Source organism: Zingiber officinale, chromosome 3A, assembly GCF_018446385.1.
Source record: "Zingiber officinale cultivar Zhangliang chromosome 3A, Zo_v1.1, whole genome shotgun sequence".
In the NCBI taxonomy this organism is placed as follows: Eukaryota; Viridiplantae; Streptophyta; class Magnoliopsida; order Zingiberales; family Zingiberaceae; genus Zingiber; species Zingiber officinale.
The window spans coordinates 31,153,758-31,180,236 of NC_055990.1; the positions used below are offsets into that span (position 1 = coordinate 31,153,758).

The 26,479-nt window shown below is 38.1% G+C and overlaps 1 protein-coding gene and 1 long non-coding RNA gene across 2 annotated transcripts; one reads left to right on the forward strand and one right to left on the reverse strand.

The window, feature by feature from the left end:
- Positions 1–5,904: 5,904 nt before the first annotated feature.
- LOC122051640 lies at positions 5,905–6,644 on the forward strand. Its single transcript, XR_006131484.1, has 2 exons — positions 5,905–6,290; positions 6,376–6,644. It is a non-coding gene; the product is annotated as an uncharacterized LOC122051640 (long non-coding RNA).
- A 1,866-nt stretch (positions 6,645–8,510) lies between these two features.
- LOC122050315 (putative disease resistance RPP13-like protein 1) lies at positions 8,511–10,961 on the reverse strand. The gene has a single exon (XM_042611234.1). The coding sequence runs from the start codon at positions 10,959–10,961 to the stop codon at positions 8,511–8,513; it is 2,451 nt and encodes an 816-aa protein (XP_042467168.1).
- Between the last annotated feature and the right edge of the window lie 15,518 nt (positions 10,962–26,479).

A 26,479-nucleotide genomic window follows, 5' to 3' on the forward strand; every position in this document is an offset into this window, starting at 1 on the left:
GACATGTGATCCGGTGATAAGGACGGGGGATCCTCGTCAGCGGGGGGTCAACGGCACGTGGAGGTCAAAGGTCAAGATAGTCATCCCGGAGACCGGCCGACCGGACAGGGCCCTGCAGGCCGACCGGCCGTGAATTCTTCGAACCGAATGGAAGACAACTTGACTAGGGGTCGGGTTTCCGATGCTCAAGGTAAAAAGGCTTCAATGGTCGAGCGGGCTCACCGTTCGGCCGGGGCATAAAGCAACACAGGCAGGAGCAGTCTCAGCCGAGCATATGACCGATGCAGGAGTAATGTGCTTGTCGAGCGGTCAAGCCGCTCGGCCCTGGAACATACAAGGAGCGTAAGAGGATAAAGGAGACAGGGGATAACATCATCCTCGAGACACCTACCGCCGACAAGCAGCAGAGTTGGCGGTCGAGCCGTACACAGAATCGTACGATGGAAGCTTCCACCGTCACATCCGGGATATGCTCGGACGATTGCGGAATGGCGCCAGAAGTACTTTTTTGACACAGGCTTGTTAAGGTATGTTTGGGGAAGCATGTACGCGTCGAGAAACGTGCCCGCGCTTCCCCGGGGTCCTATATAAAGACCCCAGACGTCGACGAATGTATGCACAACTATTTACTGTAGCCACGTTACCCTGCCTTTTTCGTTGCCTGACTTGAGCGTTGGAGGGCCATCGCCGGGAAACCCCTCCCGGCTCGGCTTCTTTGTAGGATCGTTGGAGAGCTACATCACCAGTCGGAGATAGCGGAGCGTGCCACGTCCCCAGCATCCGTCGACTCAGCGCTCGGACAGGATCATTATTGATCAATTTTAATTTTGATAAGTTATTAGCTAAATTTATTAAGTTAGAAATATTTAATTAGTAATTAATTTTTTTTAGCATCCACGATAAAAATATATATATATAAATAACAATTAGTGGATAAACACAATAGTATAAAAATTAACAATAAAAGAGAGAAATTGAGAAAGAAATAAAATTTAAAGTGAAATAATCTATTTTAATATTAAATATATTTTTATAAAAAAAATTGAGCATGAAAATATCATGTCCAAATTTTATAACAAAATTAAAAAAAATAATTAAAATAAGTATAACCAATACATATTTTAATTTATCAGTGAAACCTAACTTACACTAGTAAAAAAAAAAATATTACTGTTCAAATTTAATTTTGATAAACAATAAATTAAACATTACCGATAAAATAAATTTGGCTAGTAAAAAATTACATATTATCGACTAAATCTAATTTTGGTTATAAAAAAAATTAAATATTATCAGCCAAAGTTTGTAAAAATTTACACAATAATGACAACAAGTATAAAAATTAAATATTATTAGTCAAATTTAACTTTAGCCATGCATGAGTGAGGAAGACAGAGTGCTCGAGAAGGTATGAAGATCAAGAGCTGGATGTAATGAAAAGGGCGAACAAGCATGTGATTTAAATAGGAAAGAAAGGAAAGGCATTGATTGACTATTTTAGTGATATTGAGTAGGACAGAGGGGATAGTAATTTTTAATTATTAGATCAATTTTAATCTAACGGTAAATAATGTCAAAGTTGGAGGACCTTGCTTGCAATCCATTGCTGTTATTTTATCCAATGAGTGATTGCCACGTAGATAAACTATTGTAAATCTTAACCAGCAATTAAATTTAGAATTTAATATGAGCAATTTGAAAATTGTTGCTACAAGTTCAAACAATAGAAGTGATTAGCAACAACGTTTGATACATAACTGATGTTAAAAGTATCCATTATCATTAGTTTCAAGATTGTTTTTTAATAGTTATATCATTAAGAGTAGTTTACAATAGCGATTAATGCAAATCGCCGCTAAAACTATGCAATACGAGCAATTTGAAAATTCATTCTAAAACAATGGAGTAATAGAAGCGGTTTATAGCAGCATTACAAAATTATGTTAAAAGTGTTCAGTAGGAACGATTTGATAATTGTTCTTAGAAGTTAGAGTAATAGAAACAGTTAGTATTAGCATTTGATATAGAACCGCTATTAAAAGTACCTAATATCAATAATTTCAATATTGTTTCTAATAGTTATATCATTAAGAGCAGTTTATAATGGTGGTTTATTCAAATCTATGCTAAAACTATACAATAGGAGCAGTTTGAAAACTTATTCTAAAACAATGGAGCAATAGAAGCAATTTATAGCAGCACTTTACATAAAATGATGTTAAAAATATTGAGTAGGAATAGTTTGATAATTGTTCTTAAAAGTTAGAGCAATAGAAATGATTAGCAGTAGTGTTGACATATAAGTTATAAATGCTTCACTAGCTTTTTGGAGCTGGGCAAATATATCTACCTATAAATAAAACGAAAGGTTTTAACATGCATACTACAACAAAATATGAAAATGAAAGGAATAATATTAGTAGTATTTGGAACAAGGAATTCATCTTATGATAGAGTTGAGTAATTCTATAGAGTTTATATAAGGTACGATCACGACCTTCAGTTAAGCATGTTGACAACCATATCAGTAGTGGTCAAAGGAGAAAATCAGAAAGTACTAATGTATTCATAATTTATTTTACCAGTATTACAAGAAGAATAAAAATCAATCCACAATTCAAACAAAAATAATATCATAAACATCAAGTATATCCACATTTGTTGCCACCAACATAACTAACAAAGACTTATAATTGCTTGCAAAAGAAAATTATACCTCAAGATCACCTTACCCTATCAGATTTACCAAAAGATTTATATCAATATAAGCAAATATGATCTGCTGAAGCTCCCATAAAGAGATATCCTTTATAGCAGTATCTCATAGTTTCACTAATTCATGCAAAACAGTTTTAACCATATCAAAGATATAAATTTTATTTAATATCAATGATAAAAATTTCATTTAAAAAAAAAAAGCTTAAAATCTGCTTAGATTTGGTATTAGAAAGAAAAACCTTGGGAATGCTAATAAAATTTTAGAACGTGGGAATTGCCTCATTCAAGTAAGCTAGTCAATTGCTATTTGTATAATAAGAGCCAGTGTATTCAATAGCGGCGAATAGCGCGCTACATAGCGCGCTATCGCGCGCTACGACCAGCGAACGCTGCAGAGCGTTCGCTGAATCGCGATTGTCCCGAATAGCCCACGCTATTCGGGACAAAAGCGTCGATAGCGCACATAGCGTGCGCTATCATGCCCTAGCGCCCCATAGCAGGCGCTAAAATTACAAATTGCTTACCAATAGTTAGGGCAAAGGTGAGTCGAATCGTGACTGTGGCAGAGGCGAAGGTAGGGCAGACTGCAGAGGCGACAGGCGGCGATCGGCGAGCAGCGAGCGGCGAGCGGTGACCTGTGAGTGGTGGCGAGGGACAGCGATTGGAGGTAAGCTTTTCTCCTTCCTTTCGTTTTCTTCGTTTAGGTTTTCCTTCTCATTTTTTTTCTCGAAGGAGCAAAAACGATTTCGCGATTTCCAGAAGTCGGGCATCTGGATCGATCCAGCGATCGATCCAGGGTCGAACAGAAAGGATCTGGATCGATCCAGCGACCTATCCAGATCCTTTCTGTTCGAACAGAAAGGATCTGGATCGGTCGCTGAATCGATCCAGACCCTGGATCGATCCAGATCCTTTCTGTTCGACCCTGGAAGGATCTGGATCGATCTAGCGACCGATCCAGGGTCTGGATCGATCCAGACCCTGGATCGGTCGCTGGATCGATCCAGATCCTTTCTGTTCGACCCTGGATCGATCGCTGGATCGATCCAATTCCTTGGATCGATGCAATGATCGATCCAGATGCCCTGGATTGATTTTTTTTTTTTGTTGATTTGTTTCTAATTAATTAATTATTTATTCTGATTTTTTTCTTTTGTTTTTCTAGGATTTTGATTGTCTAGTTAGAATTTGCAATGTCTACGAATTTATCAAAAAAAGATAAAAAAGATATTGGTTGGAAGTATTGTTATCAAAATGAAGGGGAAAAAGCTGTTCGGTGCAAATTTTGTCATCATATATCGAATGAGGGATTACTCGCTTGAAGGAACATTTAGCTCAAACTCATAAAGGAGTTGCACCTTGTGTTAGTGTTCCGGATGATATTAAGAAAGAAATTAGAGAATCACTTGACAAAATTAGAGCATCTAAAAGTAAACAAACTGAATTGTTACGAGAGATTGGTGAAGGTCCCCAAAGTATGAGTACGCAATTATCAAAAGTTGGAAGTGTAGGGGGAAATTCAATTGGATGTTCTGGTAGTGGTGAATCAAAAGGTAAAGGTACTCTTCATGGGTTTATTAGTTCCGAACCTCGACAAACAACCCTAAATTCGACATACAAAAAAGATTTGTTGGTTGATGTGAAGCGTAGAATTGGTCGTTTTATTTACTCTGCCGCACTTCCGTTTAATGTTGTGAATGATCCTTATTGGCTGCCTATGGTTGATGGCATTGCGGAATATGGAAGAGGGTTCAAGCCTCCTTCAATGCATGAGTTAAGAACTTGGATACTTAAAGCTGAGGTTGATGGCATCAACCTAATATATGAGGAGCATAAAAAGGCATGGAAAAAATATGGATGCACTATTATGTCCGATGGTTGGACGGATGGAAAGAATAGAAGTTTGATCAATTTTTTAGTAAATAGTCCCGCCGACACTTTCTTTTTGAAATCTGTTGATGCATCAGATTCTATTAAAAATGGGGAATTGATCTTTAAATATCTTAATGATGTTGTTGATGAGGTGGGAGAGGAAAATGTAATTCAAATTGTCACGGATAATGCTTCGAATTGCATTAAGGCGGGGAAAAAAATTATGGAGACTAGACATAGAATTTGGTGGACACCTTGTGCGGCGCATTGCATTGATCTAATGTTGGAGGATATTGCAAAGTTGAAGATTTTTGTTGACACAATTGAGCATGCTAAGATGGTTGTGAAGTTCCTTTATGGTCATGGGACTATACTTTCTTTGATGAGAAAGTATACAAACGGTAAAGAAATTCTCCGTCCCGCTGTTACTCGCTTTGCTACTTCATTTCTCACTCTTCAGAGTATGTATAAGGTTAAAAGGTCACTTGAACAAATGTTTGCTTCCGAAGATTGGGTTAGTTCACCACTATCTCAAACAATTCAGGGGAAGGTCGTGAAGAGAATTGTTATTAATGATCCCAACTTTTGGCCACATGTTGCATTTTATGTTAAGAGTGTTGTTCCTCTTGTAAGTGTGTTAAGGGAAGTTGATTCGGAGGAGAGATCGGCCATGAGATATATTTATGAACTTATGGATAAGGCAAAAGAGACAATAAAATTTAATTGTGGGGGAGTTGACAGAAAATACAAACCCATTTGGAAAAAAATTGATTCACGATGGACTCCACAACTTCATCATCCTCTACACGCGGCCGGGTACTATTTGAATCCGCAATTGCGTTATAAAGAAAGATTTTCTTATTGTGATGAAGTTAGAAATGGATTGTATACTTGCATAGATAGGATGTTGTCTTCTGATGATCGTCTTAAAGCAGACATCCAATTGGACTTATATAATAAAGCTGAAGGAGAATTTGGAACTCCAATAGCAAAACGAACAAGAATGTTGCAAACTCCGAGTAAAATTTTCTTCTTGTAACCGTTCTTGTAAAATTATACTAGCATTCATATTTTAAAATTATATACATTCTTGTAATTTTTTTTATGTTATTACTTATTAGTCTCGTGGTGGGAACGTTTTGGAAGTAAGACACCCGAGCTTACTACATTTGCAATTCGAGTGCTTGGTCTCACTTGTAGTGCTTCGGGATGTGAAAGAAATTGGAGCACTTTTGAATCGATGAGTATTCTAAGTTTCTAACTCTACTTGAATTTTAATTGTTTTATAATTTTCATATCATTGTTTACTTTTATATATATATGTTTTCTTTTTTGTAATATTAGATTCATACAAAAAAGAGAAATAGGCTTGAACATGCAAAGTTGAATGCGTTGGTGTTTGTGAAATATAACTTCAAGCTTAGGGAGAGAAGTATTAGGAGGAGAGACAAGATTGATCCCATTGTAGTTGATGAAATTAATTCAGATGATGAATGGATAACTGAGAAAGAAGGTCCAGTTCTCCCCGTAACTACTAAATGGCTTGAAGATGATGAATTATTTGAAAGTGATCCTATTGTGAGTGTGTCATCTGCTACCTTTGAAAGTCTTTTCGACTCAGATAAGCGAGTCGAAGATGTTGAGGATATAGTTGAAGTTCCTCCTACGAATTCAAAAAAAAAGAGTTGCTGAAAATTCAAGTAAGCACTAAGCATATGCAAATTATTTATTTATATCTACTTCATCTATAATTGATTCTTAAATGTTGTATCTCTTATATAATAGGTGGAAGCAAAGACAAACAAGCAAGGTTGAGTCTTGTTGATGTGGAAGATAATCATCTTGATGCTGAAAATTATGGAGTAATTCCAACTTTTGATAGTGGAAATTTTCCAACCATAGATACTATTGATGATGATAGTGATATAGAGTTGGATGATACTGATTATTTTTAAGTTATGTTGTTTTAATTATAAGACTTTTTAAATTGTTGGTATGGGATATTTTGACATGTAATGAATTATTATGATTAATTTTAGGTTATGTTATTTTTATTTTACTTATATAAGTATATTTTATTTTTTAAAATTTAAACATTAACGTGCACGAAAAGCTTGCGCTATACGCTACGCTATTTACGCTACGCAATGACAAGACAAAAATGTTATGAACCAACGCTACACGATTTAAAACACTGATAAGAGCATAAGATGGACTGTAGAAAAAAAAAGCACAATTTCTTACATCTAAGAAAAATAATACAAGAGAACAAAACAATCTTGAATTTACCAAATCAAGGCGCCTTTATAACAATACAAATCATAGTCAAATCAGTACTATGTGGAAGGAATATAAATGCACATCTAACCTCAATGAAAAATATAATAAACCACATAAATCAAAAAAAAATTATCTTTATTCCACCTCAATGAAAAAATATTCAGATCGCGTCTAACCTAGCCGCCAGGTTGCGGTGGCACTCGAGGGCGTGGCTAGCCTTGCTGCTAGGCTATGGCGGTGGCCAATCTAGCTGCGAGCAAGGTCGTGGCCAACCTCACCACCAAGTGGCAGTGACGCTCAAGCTTACGCCTAGCCTCGCAGCCATGGCTGAGGACCTGGCCGCTGCACTTTGCCACGACCAAATCGAGCCAAAGAGGGAAGAGAGGAGATGTACTAGCGACGATCCCGTACTTTCATATGTTGGAGTGAATCGGAGATATGACTGATCGACGTGGCGTGTGAGAGTGTGGGAGTGCGGGAGTGAAATAGAGATGTTAGGGCTATAGGTGATTTTAGATTCCTAAAAAATTTAACGATAAATCTTAAATTCATCTCTAATTTATTCGTCGCTAAATTAGCAATGAATTATGAATCCATTGAATTTGAACGAAATTTATAATGAATTTGAATCCATCGCTAATTTGCAAGAATTTTGAGATGATTTTTTTTTTTGCTAATTTTGTTGTAGTTTTGCGATGATTTTTTTTATTGCTATTTTTTTTTTTTGCTGATTTATGATGAATTATTTTCGTTATTAAAAGTCGTTGCTAAACTAATATTTTGTTGGGAGTGGGAATGCCGTACATATTCTCTTCTTGCGTGCCTATGACTTCGTACAAATTTTCTCATTGTCAAATTTAACAAAACTTAACTAAATGCAAGACTAAACAGTCTATTTTCTTCACCAACTATAATGACTCATCATGAATCCAAAAGCAATAAGATTCAAACTTCCATGTTATTGTGGCAATAATAACATGGAAGTTTGGAATCTATATGGAAAAGGAGTTCCCCATCATTTTAATGAAATAAAATGAATGGTAATATTTCGATATGGATAGAGAGCACAAATAATAATTTACACTTTGCAAAATCATTCAAATAATATACACCGGAGGAACAAATAAATATCTTATGCCTTATAATGTACCATTCAAAGCACTCCTGAGGAAGCAGATCGACACAAATAAGTAGTTTATATAGTTTATAGGTTACACTACACAATCCAAAAATAATATACAAAAGAGTAACTTTAGACACATAAAGACAGAGATGCAAGCCTACAAACACTAAAATCCGAGGATAAATAATATACATAGATAGAAGCAATGCATCACCAAACACCAATCTGATCTAGTGGAAATATGCTCCTTAGTCAAATTATATCAATTCCAACGAGCTACGACCTTCAAGTAGAAATAAAGAAACAAGTACATTTTATTTGTGATGATATTATAAAATCCACCATTAATTAGTTACTAACCTTAATCATAATGGAGGAAACAATTAGCCACGGAAGCTTGGTTGATCCTGTCCTATCTCTTCAGAGACCGATAATATTGATTGATCCTGTCCATAAAATAAAATAGTTGTACAAGGTTTTTTTCCTAACAATATTGAAAGATATGTAACAAGTTATGTTAAGAAAATAGAGGACTTACAAGGGTGATGAAACTTCCAAACTCATCCTTTATTTCATATTTGTATGAGTCCTTATTGAGCAATAAGCGTCTTTCACGATCAATGCTATCAATAGTAACTTTGGGAATTTGTTGAATGATGTGCCAATTTTGCTTCCCCTTGCTGCAACTATCTAGTAGAACTGAATTGCATTCCATGTAAAATGTTTGCAAACTATGCAAAATGCCATTAATCAGCCTTGACACCCACTGTGGAAGCTGGTTTATTTCAGAGGGGAAAATAACTTCCAATTGCTGCAACATGCCAACCTTCTCCACATATTCCAACTTTGGACAGAGATTAATTTGCAATAACCTATTTGAGGGAAGGATGCTATTTTTCAGCTTTGGACAGTAGCGGAAGAAACATTGTTTCAGACTAGGAAACAAATTGAGATTGCTTGCATGAACATCCTCGTTAGGATCCACACCATCCTGTGCCTCACGCAATACCCACGCTTCCCAATTGGGCATGTTCTTGAATTCTAGATACTCAAGTTTTGGGAATGCAGGCGTTCTGTAGCCGAAGAATTCGGGCCCAATATTTTTTATTGCTTCTCCGACTTCAATTTCTAGGATTTTAAGATTGGGCAGTTGGCCCAAAGGAGGGAGCACCGTACATGATGGAAAATTGACAAAACACAAAAATGTTAGGTCAGCCAAAGAATCGAGGACAGAAGTCGAGACCATCCACTCAGGAAAATGTCGGCCAGGGAAACTGTCAATGATGCGAAGACCTTGTAGGGTCGGTGGAGGACAGAGTTGGTTGAATATCCTCTCTGCCTCAGTGATTTGCTCCTCATTATTTTCATTATCATTCATTGTCCATCCAAGAGTCAATCTCCTAAGAAATGTTTTATTCGCAAGCACAAAGTTTCTGTTTACCGTACTTGTGGCCCTTTCCAATTTATCCATCCGTAAATATCTTAGATTGCACAAATATTGCAACTCGTCCAAGTCACAGCCTCCATCCATCTTGTTCATGGAGTCACAATGGCCGACCAAAAATCCAGAAAGATAGTTGAGATTTTTTAACTTCCCAACTCCCTTTGGAACGTGGGTGAGGGGAGTATCCTCAATTCGAAGGCACCTCAAATTGCTCAACCTTGTGATGTTTTTTGGAAGTTCATGCAGTGATTCACACCCCGACAGATTCAAAGTATGCAGGTTTGCAAGACACTCAATGGATTCAGGAAGCTTTCTAATCTTTGTTCGATCAAGACCCAAGTATTTTAGATGCAACAATTTCATAAGAGAATCTGAGAGGTTGTCTATGCATGTATCACGCAAATCCAAGACTCTGAGACGCTTTAAGCTCTTAAATGCATGGTCCTCTATTTTCTTGATTTGAGGGCAATTAACGAGGTGTAGGGCTCTTAAACACTTTTGCTCTATTATCACATTGGGAAGCAATAACAAATCGCCTTGGTTTGAGATGGACAAATGACGAATCTTCGTCAAGGAATTTGTATTTGTGCATTGACCATCATTAATGATAATCCCTTCATCTACCATCAAATTTTCCCCAAAAGATCGTAAAATATCATGCATAACAAATCTGGTACCTGTTAAAAATATATGGTCCATTTGCAAAAAGTTGCTTGCAATGAGTTCTTTGTAGTAGTCTTCTGCAATATCTTCCATCAAACTATTTGATCGTTCAATCACAAACCCTTCGGCCACCCACAGTCGGATTATATCTGATCGAATTGATATGGCACAGTAAAAAGCACAACTAAGAAAACATTGTTTAAGGTGACAAGGTAAATTCTCATAGCTCAAGTATAAAGCCTTTGATACTTCGTTTTCATTCTCTTTCATAAACCATAAATCACTTTCAATAACTTTTTTCCACTCCCTCTTAGTCCTTTCCTTGCGGAATAAAACACCTGCTATCACTTTAATTGCCAGAGGAAGACCATCACATTTTCTGACAATTTCCATGCCAACTTCTTTCAATTCAGAAATTATTTGATCCTCTCCATCTTCAAAAACAATCTTTCTAATTAATTCCCAACCATTGTCTTCGTCCATTTTCTCAACATGGTGAACAAAATCAGCTCTCATATCTGTTGCCACATCTTCATGTCTAGTGGTAAATAAGATAGCAGTCCTACACGAACCATTCAAAATAGGATTTCGGAGCAAATCTCTCCATGCACTTGCGCTCCATATATCATCCAACACAAGAAGCAAACTTTCTGAAAGAAGAGAAACAATTCTGCCTTCAACTTCTGCTCTACTTTGAACACCATCATCATTTCCTCTTACACCTCTCAGTACTTGTTTGAGTAGCTCAATGTGGGAGTAGTCCTTGGATACATGTAACCACACTCTATTTGAAAATTGTTTTTTCACCATTTCATCGTTGAATATTTTTTGAGCTAGAGTAGTCTTGCCTATTCCGCCCATCCCAGAAATTCCCAACACATTGCACCTTTTTTTGCTATGCTCTATCTCCGAAATTAGTTTTGGACAGCATCTACAATTTGTGTCCCTACAATATCTGTCGCCACATGTATAGGAGAGGTAGGAGAAAATGACTTTTTTACTGGGTTTTCTTGGAGGCCTTCATTTCTGTGCTCTAATAATCTGGGTATGACAGTATTGTCCTCTTTTATTTCATCAAGTCTTCCATTAACTCTTTTTATTTGATTCCAAATGATTTTGCGAAACTTAGAACAATGAAAGCAAGATGAAATCAAATTGATCGGAGAGCATACCCCAGAAGAAGAAGGATGGACCTCCAATAATCTACCACCTTTGATCAAGCAAAGATCAAGTATGTCTTCTGCATCATACATGATATCTTTTAATTCCTTCACCCAATTGTTGATCGCGGGATCTGTATGTCTTTTTTTTTCGGCATCCTGAATATAAATACTAATTCTTGATAATTTTCTATGAAGTCTCTTAATTTCTGCTTTAACGCCTAGCACTTTGCTTATCTCTCCCTCGATAAAATCGGATAGTTTGTCAATGTATCTTTTAACAAAAAAGCCTAGGACCACTGTCATTTCTTGAGGCTTATGAATCAACTCCTTGTGGCCAGAAAAAAATTAAACTTTGTACAGGAACATTTACTCTCTATGCTTGTATTCTTATCAACTGTTTCTTTGCCTTCATGAAAAAAAGAACCTTTATATTAGAAACGAATTGTGAAAAGTAACAAGAAAAGTTGTTAAAATATATTAAACATCTCGAATGGCTTTTATGGGAAAGAAATATAAGAAGAGGAATTTATGGGACCAAAAAAAATCACGTTGGATATATATATCTAGCTTTTTCATGAGATAATTAAACTGAATGGTATTTGACTTACCAATCTGTGAGGAAGAGCATCAACAGAATAGCTGAATGGTTTGAGTTTGCTCTCGTATACTTCCAGAATTTAAAGGAAAGGAGTTTGCATCCCTACATTTCTAGCCAAAGTTATTTGCCTTCATTATATGTCCATGCCCAAATTAATTTATGCATACCAGATATTGAACCGAGCTTATATACGAGAAATAAATAATAGTCCAGCAAAGAAAGTAAGTTGGATGTCTCCTCTTGCATATATATATATATATATATATAATCTTACTGTGCCATTTATATTTATTTATTAGTACAATGTTATATTATATATATGAGGTTGAGAAAGTTGAAGTGATATACCTCACTATGCCATTGCACAATCATCTCGATCTTTCAAAATTGTTGAAGTATATACCTTATGGATAGAATTGTTTCATCATCTTCAGAACTCCTACTCGACCTATGAAATATATATATACATATTTGATCCCGTCCGGAAGCTGAGTCAGATGAAGACGGGCCTTAATGGACTAAAAGTTGACAGAAAGTCGCCGCTGGGTCGGATCTACCTGGCACCCCTCGAAAAGGTTGGAACGGGCAGCTGACGGCGGCAGGTGTCCAGGACGATGACGTTGTTGCTCTACGCACACTCAGACGAATCCACCAGTCGTTAGAGACCAGAAACCAGGGAAAAAGTCCCCGGGTCAGATCCTCCGACGCTCAAGTCAGGTACTTTTTCCCCAAAAAGCACAGAAAAAAGGACGGAAAGTAAAGACTAGAGAAAAATGACAAGTGAGCGTACCTGCATAAGGGACAAGGCATCCCTTTTTATACTGCAACGGAAGTTTCTGGGTCTAACGGGTGTCAGAGAATGTCGGCTGTCAGGCTTTGTCTTGTGGTGATTGACACGTGGCTCTTCTTAATAGGCTGGCGGCAAAACCGAAGGTGTATTGAGCCCCGGCTGTTAGCATATTCCCTGACACCTTAATTATTCTCTGACATTCTCTGACAAGTGGTTACGATTCCTTGGCTTATTTGTCCGGTAGTGTCTGAGCGACGAGTCTGTATTCCGAGGTCTGTACCCCGACCTGCTTTTATATACCTGTTATCCTCGACGGGTGTCCCAACCCGAACGCTAGATCTGTATCCTGAGCTGCTGACCTGTAAGCCGGGTCTGTATCCCGACCTGCTCATATCCACTGCTATCCTTGGTTGGTACGCCCCGACCTGCACGCTAGGTCTGTGTCCAGACCTACAATTTACTGTAGATATCCATGGCTTGTACATCCCGACCTGCACGCTAGGTCCGTGTTCAGACCTGTTTATTGTTTACTGATATCCTTGGCTTGCACGTCCCGACCTGTACGCTGGGTCCATGTCCAAACCTGTTTACTGTTTACTGATATCCATGGCTTGTACGTCCCGACCTACACGCTGGATCAGTATCCAGACTTGCTGTTTACTGTTTACTGATATCCTTGGCTTGTACGTCCCGACCTGCACGCTTAGTCGGTGTCCAGACCTGCCGCTATCAGGGTTGGCCCTTGTTCGGCATATAATCCTATCCTTTGACCGTCCCCTCAGCTGAGACTTAGACCCTGTCCACGTAAGCTTGACTTCTGACCTTCCTAACCTCCAGGTCATCTTGACTTCTGTCCGGCCACGGAGGCTTGACTTCTGACCTTCCTGACCTCCAGGTCATCTTGGCTTCTGATCGGCCACGGAGGCTTGACTTCTGACCTTCCTGACCTCCAGGTCATCTTGACTTCTGACAGGCCACGGAGGCTTGACTTCTGACCTTCCTGACCTTCCTGACCTCCAGGTCAGCTTAACTTCTAACCCTCTTGTGGTCTTGACTTATAACCACATCATCTTCCCGACCCCACAAACATACGCCGTATCACTTGATCCTATCCGGAAGCTGAGTCGGATGAAGGCGGGCCTTGATGGACTGAAAGTTGACGGAAAGTCGCCGCTGGGTCGGATCTACCTGGCACCCCTCGAAAAGACTGGAACGGGCGGCTGACGGCGACAGGTGTCCAGAACGATGACGCTGTTGCTCTACGCACACTCAGACGAATCCACTAGTCGTTAGAGACCAAAAACCAAGGGAAAAGTCCCCGGGTCAGGCCCTCCAACGCTCAAATCAGGTACTTTTTCCCCAGAAAGCACAGAAAAAAGGACGAATAGTAAAGACTAGAGAAAAATGACGAGTGAGCGTACCTGCATAAGGGACAAGGCATCCCTTTTTATACTGCAACGGAAGTTTCTGGGTATGACGGGTGTCAGGGAATGTCGACTGTCAGGCTTTGTCTAGCGGTGATTGACACGTGGCTTTTCTTAATAGGCTGGCGGCAAACCGAAGGTGTATTGAGCCCTGGTTGTTAGCATATTCCCTAACACCTTAATTATTCTCTGACATTCTCTGACAAGTGGTTACGATTCCTTGGCTTATTTGTCCGGTAGTGTCTGAGCGACGAGTCTGTATTCCGAGATCTGTACCCCGACCTGCTTCTATATACTTGTTATCCTCGGCGGGTGTCCCAACCCGAACGCTAGATCTGTATCCTGACCTGCTGACCTGTAAGTCGGGTCTGTATCCCGACCTGCTCATATCCACTACTATCCTTGGTTGGTATGCCCCGACCTGCACGCTAGGTCTGTGTCCAGACCTGCTATTTACTATAGATATCCATGGCTTGTACATCCCGACCTGCACGCTAGGTCCGTGTTCAGACATGTTTACTATTTACTGATATCCTAGGCTTGTACGTCCCAACCTGCACGCTAGGTCCGTGTCCAGGCCTGTTTACTGTTTATTGATATTCATGGCTTGTACGTCCCGACCTGCACGCTGGGTCTGTATCCAGACTTGCTGTTTACTGTTTACTGATATCCTTGGTTTGTACGTCCCGACCTGCACGCTGGGTCGGTGTCCAGACCTGCCGCTATCAGGGTTGGTCCTTGTTCGGCATATAATCTCATCCTTTGACCGTCCCCTCAGCAGAGACTTAGACCCTGTCCACGTAAGCTTGACTTCCGACCTTCCTGACCTCCAGGTCATCTTGATTTCTGTCTGGCCACGGATACTTGACTTCTGACCTTCCTGACCTCCAGGTCATCTTGACTTCTGACCAGCCACGGAGGCTTGATTTCTGACCTTCCTGACCTCCAGGTCATCTTGACTTCTGACCCGCTACGGAGGCTTGACTTCTGACCTTCCTGACCTCCAGGTCAGCTTAACTTCTGACCCTCTTGTGATCTTGATTTATAACTACATCATCTTCCCAACCCCACAAACATATGTCGTATCAATATTTATTTATTGGTGCAATCTCATCATGAAGGAAGTAGATTACTTTAATTAAGATATATATACTTCAAAATATATATATATATATATATATATATATATATATACATACAGGGAGCAGGAAGTGAAATTAAAAAATATATGCATAGAACCGCCACATGAACTGTCCTTTAGAGCCGGTCCCAAGAGGTCGAAGGCACATAGTAAGGACTACCAAAAATAATGACATTATGGGGATTAATCCCTACCTAATTTGACCATAATATTATATGTCTATCATCTATACTACACCATGTGATTGTAGTGAAATTAAAGTAACATATAATCATATATCACTGATGACGCTGCATATATAAATAAATACATGAACAATATTGGCATATAGTGTTGATTGAATATTGACAATCTCAATTAAACATGAATCTAACTGTGGTTGAACCAATTACGAAAGTGACGCTAGCTACTAGACCAAATTATATTATTGAACCAGGACCACACACCTCTCGAACTGACTTATATATGTCGATCTCCATTTCTAGCAAATTGCATTCAATTCAAATTAAATCGGCGGCATTTCATGGGACCGACCTTGAATTCAATCTCAGCAATTCAATGTAGATCCAACGTTCTGAGTCAAATCCCTTAAAATTAATTAAATCACTCTCATTCAAATCCAATATAATAAGAAAAATATTACGTTGGTTATTATTATATTCATCTGTCAGTTTCCTTGTAAAATCAAAGGCAGGCGTCATAGCAACAGATTAAGACAACTAAATTATCCTAACTATATATTAAAATTATTAATATTAACTCAACAACGTCTACTATTTAGAATTAAAAATTACGTGAAATAATTAGTAAAATTTAGTGAGCAAGAATTTTAGACTAATATCTTTTCCCTAAAGATCCCAGCAAGAAAGAGGAACGACACTGCAAGCAAGTTGAATCAAGCTTCATGTGACTCAAGCTTATTTGATAAAGTGCAAAGTGCTGTGAGTTGTTGAATTCAAATTTAGCCATCTCTTCTGAAATGTTATTCTTTGTATAACAAAGGTGTGAAAAAGTTTGTCTTAGTTGATCTTGCTTTTCAGGCTATAAAAAAAACATAGGTTTTCTCCTTATGTGGCTGACGCATCACTCTTTTGTCATTCAAGTGGGTTTATCTAGCATTTCTGCACAAACCTGTTTTGTACAAACTATATATTGTTGTTCTGAAATCATATAGAACAGTTTTAATCCTGATTGTATTCATCCACAAGTTGGAGCAACCCTACTGGAATCACAAGCTGGAGCACCAACAATCTTTCTCAATATCTTTCAAGGTTCGCATTCCGCATCATCATTCTTTCAGTTGCTATAAAAGGAGAAACTAGAATGAATCATTCTTTCATTCTTTCTCCTCTGAAGGATTACATGCTACATCGCCATTACCAGTCGCTAGAAGAGGAGAAAGAATGAAAGAATGATTCATTCTAGTTTCTCCTTTTATAGCAACTGAAACTGAAAGAATGAAATGGAATACTGAATAGATTCATTCTAGAAGGATTGCAATCCATTTCAGTATTCCCTCGATCAACTGCCACAAGTTGAATCCTACAAATGAATCTATTCACTCGAGTTGTCAGACTCGATTTCGGCAAGAGATGATGTTGCATCATCACATTTTGTTGACAATATTTGCAACCACATATTTGTATATGTTGGACAATCTGTTGTTGGAGATAAGAGGTCTATCGAGATAACTTTGGCAAATAATGTCAAACTGTAGACTTTGAAAGTTAGACCGAGCTACTAGGTTGTCTGAAAAATGGCTGCTTCGTTTCATCGAGTCTGAGTGACAAGCCGAGTCAGAAAGCAGAGTCGTCGAGTTGGGAGTCAGGAGTCGAGAACCAGAGTTGGGAGTCGAAGTTGCTGAGTCGGGAGTTTGAGTTGCCGAGTCGAGAGTCGGAAAGTAGAGGGAGATGTCGAGGCATGTGCTCAACGTATTTTCCTTGAAATAGATTTGCCTTACTTCTGACTGTACTTTGAGGTTTTTTCTAGTCGTTTGTTTCCCAGGATACAATGAAAGACCATGACGACCATCGAGCACTGAAGAAATATGAGTCCTGCTCAAAGTTGTGCAGTAGAGAATTATTCCTTATCTTTTGGAATATGCATTGTTCTAATCTATGTTGCTTTTGTTGGATAATCTTATAGGCGGAGATAGAGGAAAAAAATTTTAAATTTACAAAAAATTAAATTCAGACTTATCTGTTAAATTGACCTGAGCTGATAATCTCAAACCGCCAAGTAGGGAAGGAAAAGTTATTTGGGATGGATGAGTTTGTTGGAAAACTAGCTGCCTTGTATGCTCGACTCCCAACTCTGCTAACTCTCGACTGTCAAATCCGAGTGCAAACTCTTAACTGTCGAGTCTCAGTGTAGTCTCTCGATTGTCGATTCTGAGTGTAGAGTGGAAGAAAGAGTTGTCGAAGAATGCATGATGCAGTTTTCTTAAAACATATTCGTCCTTTGGTTGTGCTTAGAGTTTATGAAGGATGTATGTTTTTCATAGTACAATGACAAAATCACATACACAACTAAGCATTGGTTGTTTATGGCGAACTAAGAAAGTACCCTGTTGCTATCATGGGTAAACCACTGAGTGAAAATGCATGGCGGAGAGGAGATTTGGGAAACAAAGGTGGATAGAGATCCTCTTCTTCGATATAGTTTTTGCTTTTGCATCTCTCTCCTTCTCAAGACCATGGTCTCCTTATATAGGAGCATCATCCCTCATCTATATTGAACGTCGAGTAAACATCATTCAATGCCTAATGCTTAATGATAGTCGTCAGTCCTCAATGGTCAACTATTACTGTCCGGGAGCTTATGAAATTGCCATTAACAATAGTTAATGCTTCTGTTACCCTCTTGAATTAGGTTAAAAATGTTGGAGCAAAGGAAACTCAACTTATACAAACTAGAGATCCCAATAAATAGGTTCAAAAGGACAACCTAACTGCACCGATAAAGTTCCTCGTTGTGGGGAAATGACCTAATGGATCAGTGAAGGATGGAAGTTAAGCACATGTCTTTTAATGATCTAGTCGAGTAATGTGGATTACTCTTAAGAGATCGCTCATGTGAGAAAAAAGTGGGGCAACTTTGAAGAGAATTGGAAGCACAATTCTTAGAACTTCTCATAGAATCAATCATGTTTATTGCTAAGAACTATTGGGATATGCCTGATGCGGGTGTGTGCTAGAACACGTTTCGTAAACATGCACAGTGGAAGACTTAACGTAAATAAACTAATTTATTATAACACACACACCATATGCATATAAGGATACAACATGTCAAACATGATCGCATAATTAAAATTTTATGGAAAGTAAATTTATGCTAGGTATACCTTACGGATAACCTATAACAAGAAGGGCATCAACCGTAGTGACGTTATTGAAACTCGCCTCTATTCGTAACCACTCCGAGCTCCTTAAGACAACTCCTTGAATACAAGCCTCTCGTTCGGAAGTTAGTAGCCACGAGTGAAGAAGAGAGATCAAGAGAAAGAAGAAGAGAAGGACACAAGGGAGAGTTTTTCTCCCTTGTGGTGGTCACGGTAACACGAGGGAGCACCCTATTGTTGGTGGAGGGAGAGAGAGGAGAGGGAGAGGAGAATTGGGTTTCTAAAATCCAATCAACAAATAATGAAACTTGTTATTAATTCTCTCCCAATTACATCTATATATAATCCTCTTTAATGAGTTGGATTATAAAGCTCAAATCCAACCCATTATCTCTTAATAAAAAATTGGCCATTAACCCCTTGGCTTGGTTCGCAACTAAACTAAGTTGGTTAATAACTAATTCATGATTAAACCAAATATGGTTCAACTCTACCATAAGAGATGTAATCTATATATGATTCCATCATAACAAATATTTTCATATTTGTCTTATATATGATCCAACTAAATATTTATCTCTTAATCTAAGAATCATATTCTTTAACTTATTTTATATTTTTTAGAGACTCATTAGTGCGTGTGACCCAATATGTTCTCAATTTATCTTGGTCGTCTATAATTAACTACTTAATTATAGAACGATCATGAGTGGCACCTAGTAGTACATCATGATCCCAAATTAGTCAGAAAATCATAGTTGATCTTAGAACTAATTCTAAACTCTTTAGCAGATACAGTGAGTCGTGCTTTATTCCTTTTACTTGTCTTATACCCATTTGGTTCAGGACATAGTATATGTGTCTGTCCCCACTAGGCTAACTACGTCACACCTAGCTCAAATAATACTTCCTAGTTCTACAAATTCAAATTACTCGTGCATGTGTACAAGAGTCTCGTACTCTTAACATGTGATGCTTTGGCCAAAGATTTTGAGTAATAATCCTAACGAGTGGCCATAAGGTATACGTCTTCTCACAAGGAGCTGTAAATCCTGTTGGTGTGGTTAGCACTAACAGTCTAACTCAGGTTTTGATGAATGACAAAGTATGTTAAGTTAGTTTCGTTGTGATCTAATAATTTGAATAAGTGTGCAGGAGAAGTCCAGCTAGGTCGACGGACTGACCTGATAGCTGACACAAAGTCTAGACTGGTCGACGGGCTGTTCTAATGTATGGCATGAAGTCTAGACTGGTCGACGGGCTGACCTGATATTTGGCATGAAGTCAAGCTAGGTCGACGGGCTGATCGGACGTCTGGCAGGTAAGTTAAAGTAAGTCACTGGAGGGGAGTGACTTAGTGAGGACGCGTTCCCCGTTTAAGGGAACAGTAAGCGTCGATCCAACATAGAACCATTTAAAAAATCTAAGTTGAGATCGTGACTAGATTCCGGTCTCAGTGAGACAGAATCTAATTACTACTCTTTTATTATATTTGTGTTAACTCTTGTTTTTGCAGGGTAGTTTAACTTTTATTTTTTACCTCGGACTAACACTTTCTTGCAGGGGAAGGACTTTCTGAAGAAAGATGGTCCGGGCGCCCGAAAGGGATCCGGGCACTCGGAATCGTTTTGGGCACTTGGAGGCAAGAAATCTATCCTATCGTCATGAGGAGTGCGCTGATTGATTGGACCTACGTCACGGTCCGGGTGCCCGGAAGGGATTCGGGCATCCAGAGCATCCTATATAAGGAGGTCTCGCCCTAGAGCAAAAAAACACAATAACATCTTCCAACAACTGCTCTACTGCGCTGTGCTCCTGTGACGCTGCTCGAAATTCGATTATGTTTCCCCTGCACAAAAATTTGTACAAGCACAGAACTTTTCCTAGCAACCCATGTGCTTTTCAAAAGTTAAACTTGGATTGCAAATGAAACATAATATTATTAATCCAAGTTCAACTCATGTGTTCATCAGAAGTTAAACCATATTACAGAAGTTGATTAAATATCTATTTCAAGGATTGACTTCCAGGTCGTTGGCGAGGTACTCGGCCTTCTTGGTTATGAGATCATTCACCACTTCCTAGTCAAAGCCTTTCAAAGAAATTGAATATTTAAACTCCTTACAGTAAACCCTAGGTTAAACTACAGAGACCTCAATCAAAGCACAAGATCGCTAGCCTCTTGTGTTGGTACTTCAGGATCCATACAAAGGAAAAATAAACTAGTACACAGCAGAAACAATTAACTAGTTATACCTTTCTTTATAGCTTAAAGACCTCTTGATCTTCTACTGTATTCCTCTCCTCCTCTTGGACGTCGTGTGAGCGACGATCTACCAAGACATAAAAACCACCCAAGTCCTTCTTTCTTCCAAGACTTTCGGCCACCAAGGGATCAAAGCTAGGAACACCACCTCTTGTTCTTCTTTCTTCCTTGCAATCCGCTAGCCACAAGATGGTTGAAGCCTCTTGATGACGCCGGCCTTAGGTGAGAAAGCAAAGGGAGAATAAGAATATGAGGGGGTCGGCCACAAGGAGAATAGAAGAGGAATAGAAATAGTGTAGATGATTATTATTTCTAAGGTACTATCTATCCTCTTTTATAATCCTTGGTAATGGCTAAAAAGGAAAGATTTTAACAACAATTAAAATATCTCTTTTAAATTTTCTATTGTGGATGGCTACAAAAGGAAAGTTTTAAAATTAAAAATTCCTCTTTTAAACATTGTAGATGGCTACAAAAAGGAAAGTTTTTTAAAATTAAAACCTCTCTTTTAAATCATGGTTACAAAAAAGGAAAGTTTTAACAAAAATAAAATCTCTCTTTTAAACCATTATAGATGGCTACAAAAAGAAAGATTTTTTAAATTTAAAACTCTCTTTTAAAACCATGTGGATGGCTTCAAAAAAGGAAAGTTTTTAAAATTTAAAATCTCTCTTTTAAAACATTGTAGATGGCTACAAAAAGAAAAATTTTAAAAATTAAAAACTCACTTTTAAACCCATCTTAGTCGGCCCCTTGCTTGGGCACCAAGCAAGGGGCGGCCGATGTTAGAGTGTATACTAAAAGCCTAGCTTTTGTAAACATTTGTTTTGAAATAAAGAATCACATTGATCAAAATGTCTATATTTATATGCTAAGTGTAGTTGTTCAATTAATTTATATTGTAGATAACATGGTGTGCAGTGTCACACACAGAAGATCATGTTATCGGTTCTTTATAAATTATAAACAGCGCTCGCAACTAAGATGGAAAGGAACAAACCATTGGAATAGTCATAGTGTAATTAGGTATTAGTTTATCTTGACTAATAAATTACACTAGTACACTCTAAGTGTATTGAGCATGACCATTTAAGATAAGTTTTTTTATACTGACTTAATAAAAGAACAAGACCTTAGTTATTATGGAAGTGTGTGCTCTTAATCCTAATATAATAACAAGCACATATATTTAGTATTTATTTCTTTGACTTATCAAAGGGTGAGATTTAGCTCGATAAATCAATAAGCCCGATAAGTTAGGAAATGATATTACTTATAGTGTGTGTTATTGATTATAGAAGGAAGTTGTGCCCTAGTAATCTAAGTTGATAATGTCCTCAAGAGGAGCTCATAAGGATTGTCATGTTAAACTCTGCAGGTGAACTTAGTCCGATATGACGATAAGGTTGAGTGGTACTACTCTTAGACTAAGATATTAATTAAAGAGAGTTGTCAGTAACTCATTTAATTAGTGGACATTTGACATCTTAAACACAGGCAGACTAACACACTCATAATAAGAATAAGCTCAAAATATAATTTGGGATTGGTGAGATAGTTCAGTAATAATTCTTTAGTGGTATAAATTATTATTGATGAAATTAAGTTGGGTGTTTGGGGTGAATACGGGAAGCATAATTTCATCGGGAGACCAAAACAAATTCCTACTCTCGGTCCCTATCATAGCCTCTTATTTATAAATTATTATACTCACCTATACCCACCTTTATACCCATCCTAAAGTAGCCGGCCAAGCAAGCTTCGAACCCAAGCTTGGGCCGGCCAAGCAAATTGGATGAGCTAAGTTGTGTGGCCGGCCCTAGCTTGAACCCAAGCTTGGTGTGGCCAGCCACATCAAATTAAAAGAATTTTAATTTTTAAAATTTTTTTTTATGTGGATATCATGGTTTTAAAAGAGAAAGTTTAAAATTTAAAATTTTCCTTTTATAGTTTTCTACAAAAGATTAAGTGAAAGATTTGATATCTTTCCTTATTTGTAGTTAAAAAGAAGATTTTAATTTTTTGATAAACTTTCCTTTTTGGTAACCATGTTCATGATTTTAAAAGAGAATTTTAAAATTAAATATTTCCTTTTATAAGTTTCTACAAAAGATTAAGAAAAGATTTGATATCTTTCCTTATTTGTAGATTGAGAGGAAGATTTTAATTTTAAAAGATAACTTTCCTTTTTGGAAATCATCCACATGTTTTAATAGAGAGATTTTAATTTATAAAATTTCTTTTGTAACCAACCATGAAGGGAAAAATTATTAGAGAAATTTTTATTTTAAAATTTTCGGAAACAAATTAGGAAGCTTTAATTTTGTGTTAAAACTTTCCTTACTTGGAGCTATGAGGTGGCCGACCATATGAATTTAAGAAAAGGAAATTGATTTTAATTAATTAAATTTTCTTTTTTATGGTAAAGAAAATAAGGAAGTGTTTATTTAAATTTTTTTTATTTGCTAAGACCAAGGATTATAAAAGAGGGAGTAGGGGTGCCTTGATGGGTAATAACTCTATTCTATTCTCCTCCTCTTTTCCCTGGTGTGGCCGGCCCTTCTTATTTCTCTTTCTCCTTTTTCTTTCTTCTCCTTGGCCGAACCTCTTCATCCTTGGGAGCTTGGAAGGTGGCCGGATCTTGCTTGGAGAAGAAGGAGAGAAAGGAAGCTTTGTTTCTAGCATCCCTTGGAGCTTGGTGGTGGTGGCCGAACCTCATACTCTTGGAGTTTTTTTGTGGTGGCCGAAACTAGCTTGGAGAAGAAGGAGCTTGGGTGGTTCTCATCTCAGAAGATCATCGCCCACACAACGTCCGGGATAAGAAGAGGAATATGGTAGAAGATCAAGAGGTCGTTGCTTATAAAGAAAGGTATAACTAGTAATTATTTTCCGCATCATACTAGTTTTTCTTTGTATGAATTCCAAACACAAGAGACATATAATTCTAGGTTTCAAATTTGTGATTCGAGTTTATGTTTTTTTTTTATTTTTTAAATTTGTGATTTGATTGTTCCTTTTGGTTAAACTTAGGATTATATAAGGAAATTAAATATTAGATTTCATTGAAAGACTTTGTCTAGGAAGTGGTGGTTGCTCCCATATCCAAGAAGGCCTAGTGTCTCACCATGTTTAACCTGGAAGCCAATTTTTCAAATTAATATTTAATTGAATTTATAACATAGGTGGGTTTGGATCAATAATGTTAACCATCGCTTGCGATCCAAGTCTAAACCATTAAGAATAGATAAGTTAAATTTGGAATCAATAATGCAAAGTTCCGTTTGTGATTTCGAATTTAATTTATAAAGAACATAATAGGTTATTAGGATAGGTTCGACATTTGTACAAAATTTTTATACAGTGGAACCGGCATGATCTTCCTAGGACTAACCAACAGCCGACCCCTTGCTTGGGCACCAAGCAAGGATGTGACCGGCCATAAGGATGACTTGGGTGGATGCGAGGTTTTATACATAGAGGTTACAACAGGGACCTAGAGAAGGAATTGGTTTTGGCCTCCAGATGAGCTTGAGCTTCCTGTGTTCGACCTGAACACCCAACTCAAGTTCATCAATAATAACTCATACCACTAAAGAGTTATTATTGAACTACTGCTGTAACGCCGAAAATTCTCAAAACTACTTTAGAAATATTCAATGATTTTTCTGGAATTTTAGGATATTTTTACAGAATTTTTAGAGTAGCAGAAGTAGCAAAAATAAATAGAATCGTAGAATAGCCTACGCGGGAATTGAACCCAAGACCTATTGGGTCCTACGACTTATGGTGGACTCTAGTAACCAAGTGAACCCAGCAGGGTCGTGCTGAAAGGAAAGGGGACCAATAATATTTATGTGTAAGTTGGGCCGAAATTTCCACTTAATATAAATAGGGGATTAAGTGAGGAGTTTTATATTTTTTTTTAACGCAACTTCTCCTCTCCCTCACCCTAGTCACGCCGCCCCTCTCTTCTTCCGTTCCCTTCTCGGCGCCAACCACAAGCACGCCTAGGGCTCCATCCCTAGGGTCCCAAGGGCTTCTTCCGGTGACATCTTGGATACGGGGACGCTTCCCTCCGCGAGAGGAACGCATAGATGCGAGAAGATCGTCGAAAGGATCGTCTTCTCCGGGAATTTAGCGATTAAAATCGTAAGAAAACTAGTGCAGGAGGTAAGAAACCCCTCACCTACAGTATAAGTAGCTTTCGTGTGATTGCATGCTTTAGTTTAGTAGTTTATGGATTTTTGGCGCATAGGGTGTGCAATAGCGAACGCCAAGTGCTCAATAGTATGTTCAGCACAATTAAAATGCGACTTAAGCATTTTAATAGTTTAGCTAAATGCGATAGAAGCATTTAATTAGCATATGCAGTGTTACTACAGCTTATATGGGACTACGGTCCAATGGGTGGGCTCCCACAGTCGCCTCTAGGTTCAGACAACCTAGCTCTAGGTTCAGATAACCTAGAAATAGCAAGATAAGGACAATTCAGCTATAACCAGTATTTTATTTTCAACAGTGGCACTGTACTGGACTAGATGTCCATTGGGTTGGGCTCCCACAGTCGTCCCTAGGTTTAGATAACCTAGTAAACCCTACTAAATTCGGGACTTGCAAACCCGGGTCTAGTTAGGGATGCGTGCATAGCAAGTACAGTTGTCAGGCCCATCAGCAACATGATTATGTATTTCATCTATCTATGATAAATAGTTTTCAAAACTCACAAATCAGTTGTGTATACAGTTTAATTCCAGTTCTAGCTCAGTTTTAGTGTAGCTCAGTTCATGCTTTAGCTTAGCTCTCTCTTATTGATACATGTGATAGTTTTATGATCAGTTTTGATTCTGTATTTTATATGATAGTATGCCATGCCATGCTTTAACATGTTCAGCGTATATTTCAAATAGCATGTTTTCAAATCATAAATTGTATCGTATGCATGTTTTGTGAGGTAGATGGTTTCTTACTAAGCGAAAGCTTACAGATACTTTTCCTTATACTGCAGATAAAAGTAAAGGAAAGATGGACTAGCGGAGGCTGGAGGGCAATGCAACGAAGATGTGTGTGCTAAAAGGAGTTTGGAATGAAGATCTCAGGGATTTAGCAAGTCTAACTATTAGAACCTTGTTATTTTTAGTTTCCGCATTTCAGTTTGTTTAAAAATCATGAACTAGTGAAATATGCACCATGCCATGTTTAGAATGCTAGAAAATTGATGATAGAATGCATTTCAGTTAGTTTAGAGTTGGTATATGGGATTTCAGCTCGAACCAGGGCTGAAATCAGGTTTTGATATGAAATCAGAAACCCCGATCGATCAGCCGATCGATTGGAGGCTTCTCGATCGATCCGTTGATCGATTGGGCAGCTGATCCCGCGAACAGCACACGCCTGGATCGATCAACCGATCGATCCAGCTGAGTTCCGTCGTGAACAGAAGGTTTGGGGATCGATCAGCCGATCGATCCAAGCTGAACCGCGTACAGCGTGTCGTTGAATCGATCATTGGGTCGATTGGACATGCTGGATCGATCAGCCGATCGATCCAGACGCTAGTTCTCGCGTACAGTAGGGTTCTGAATCGATCACTGGATCGATTGACCAACTTGGATCGATCAGTCGATCGATCCAAATTAGTCTCCGTGCACAGTAGT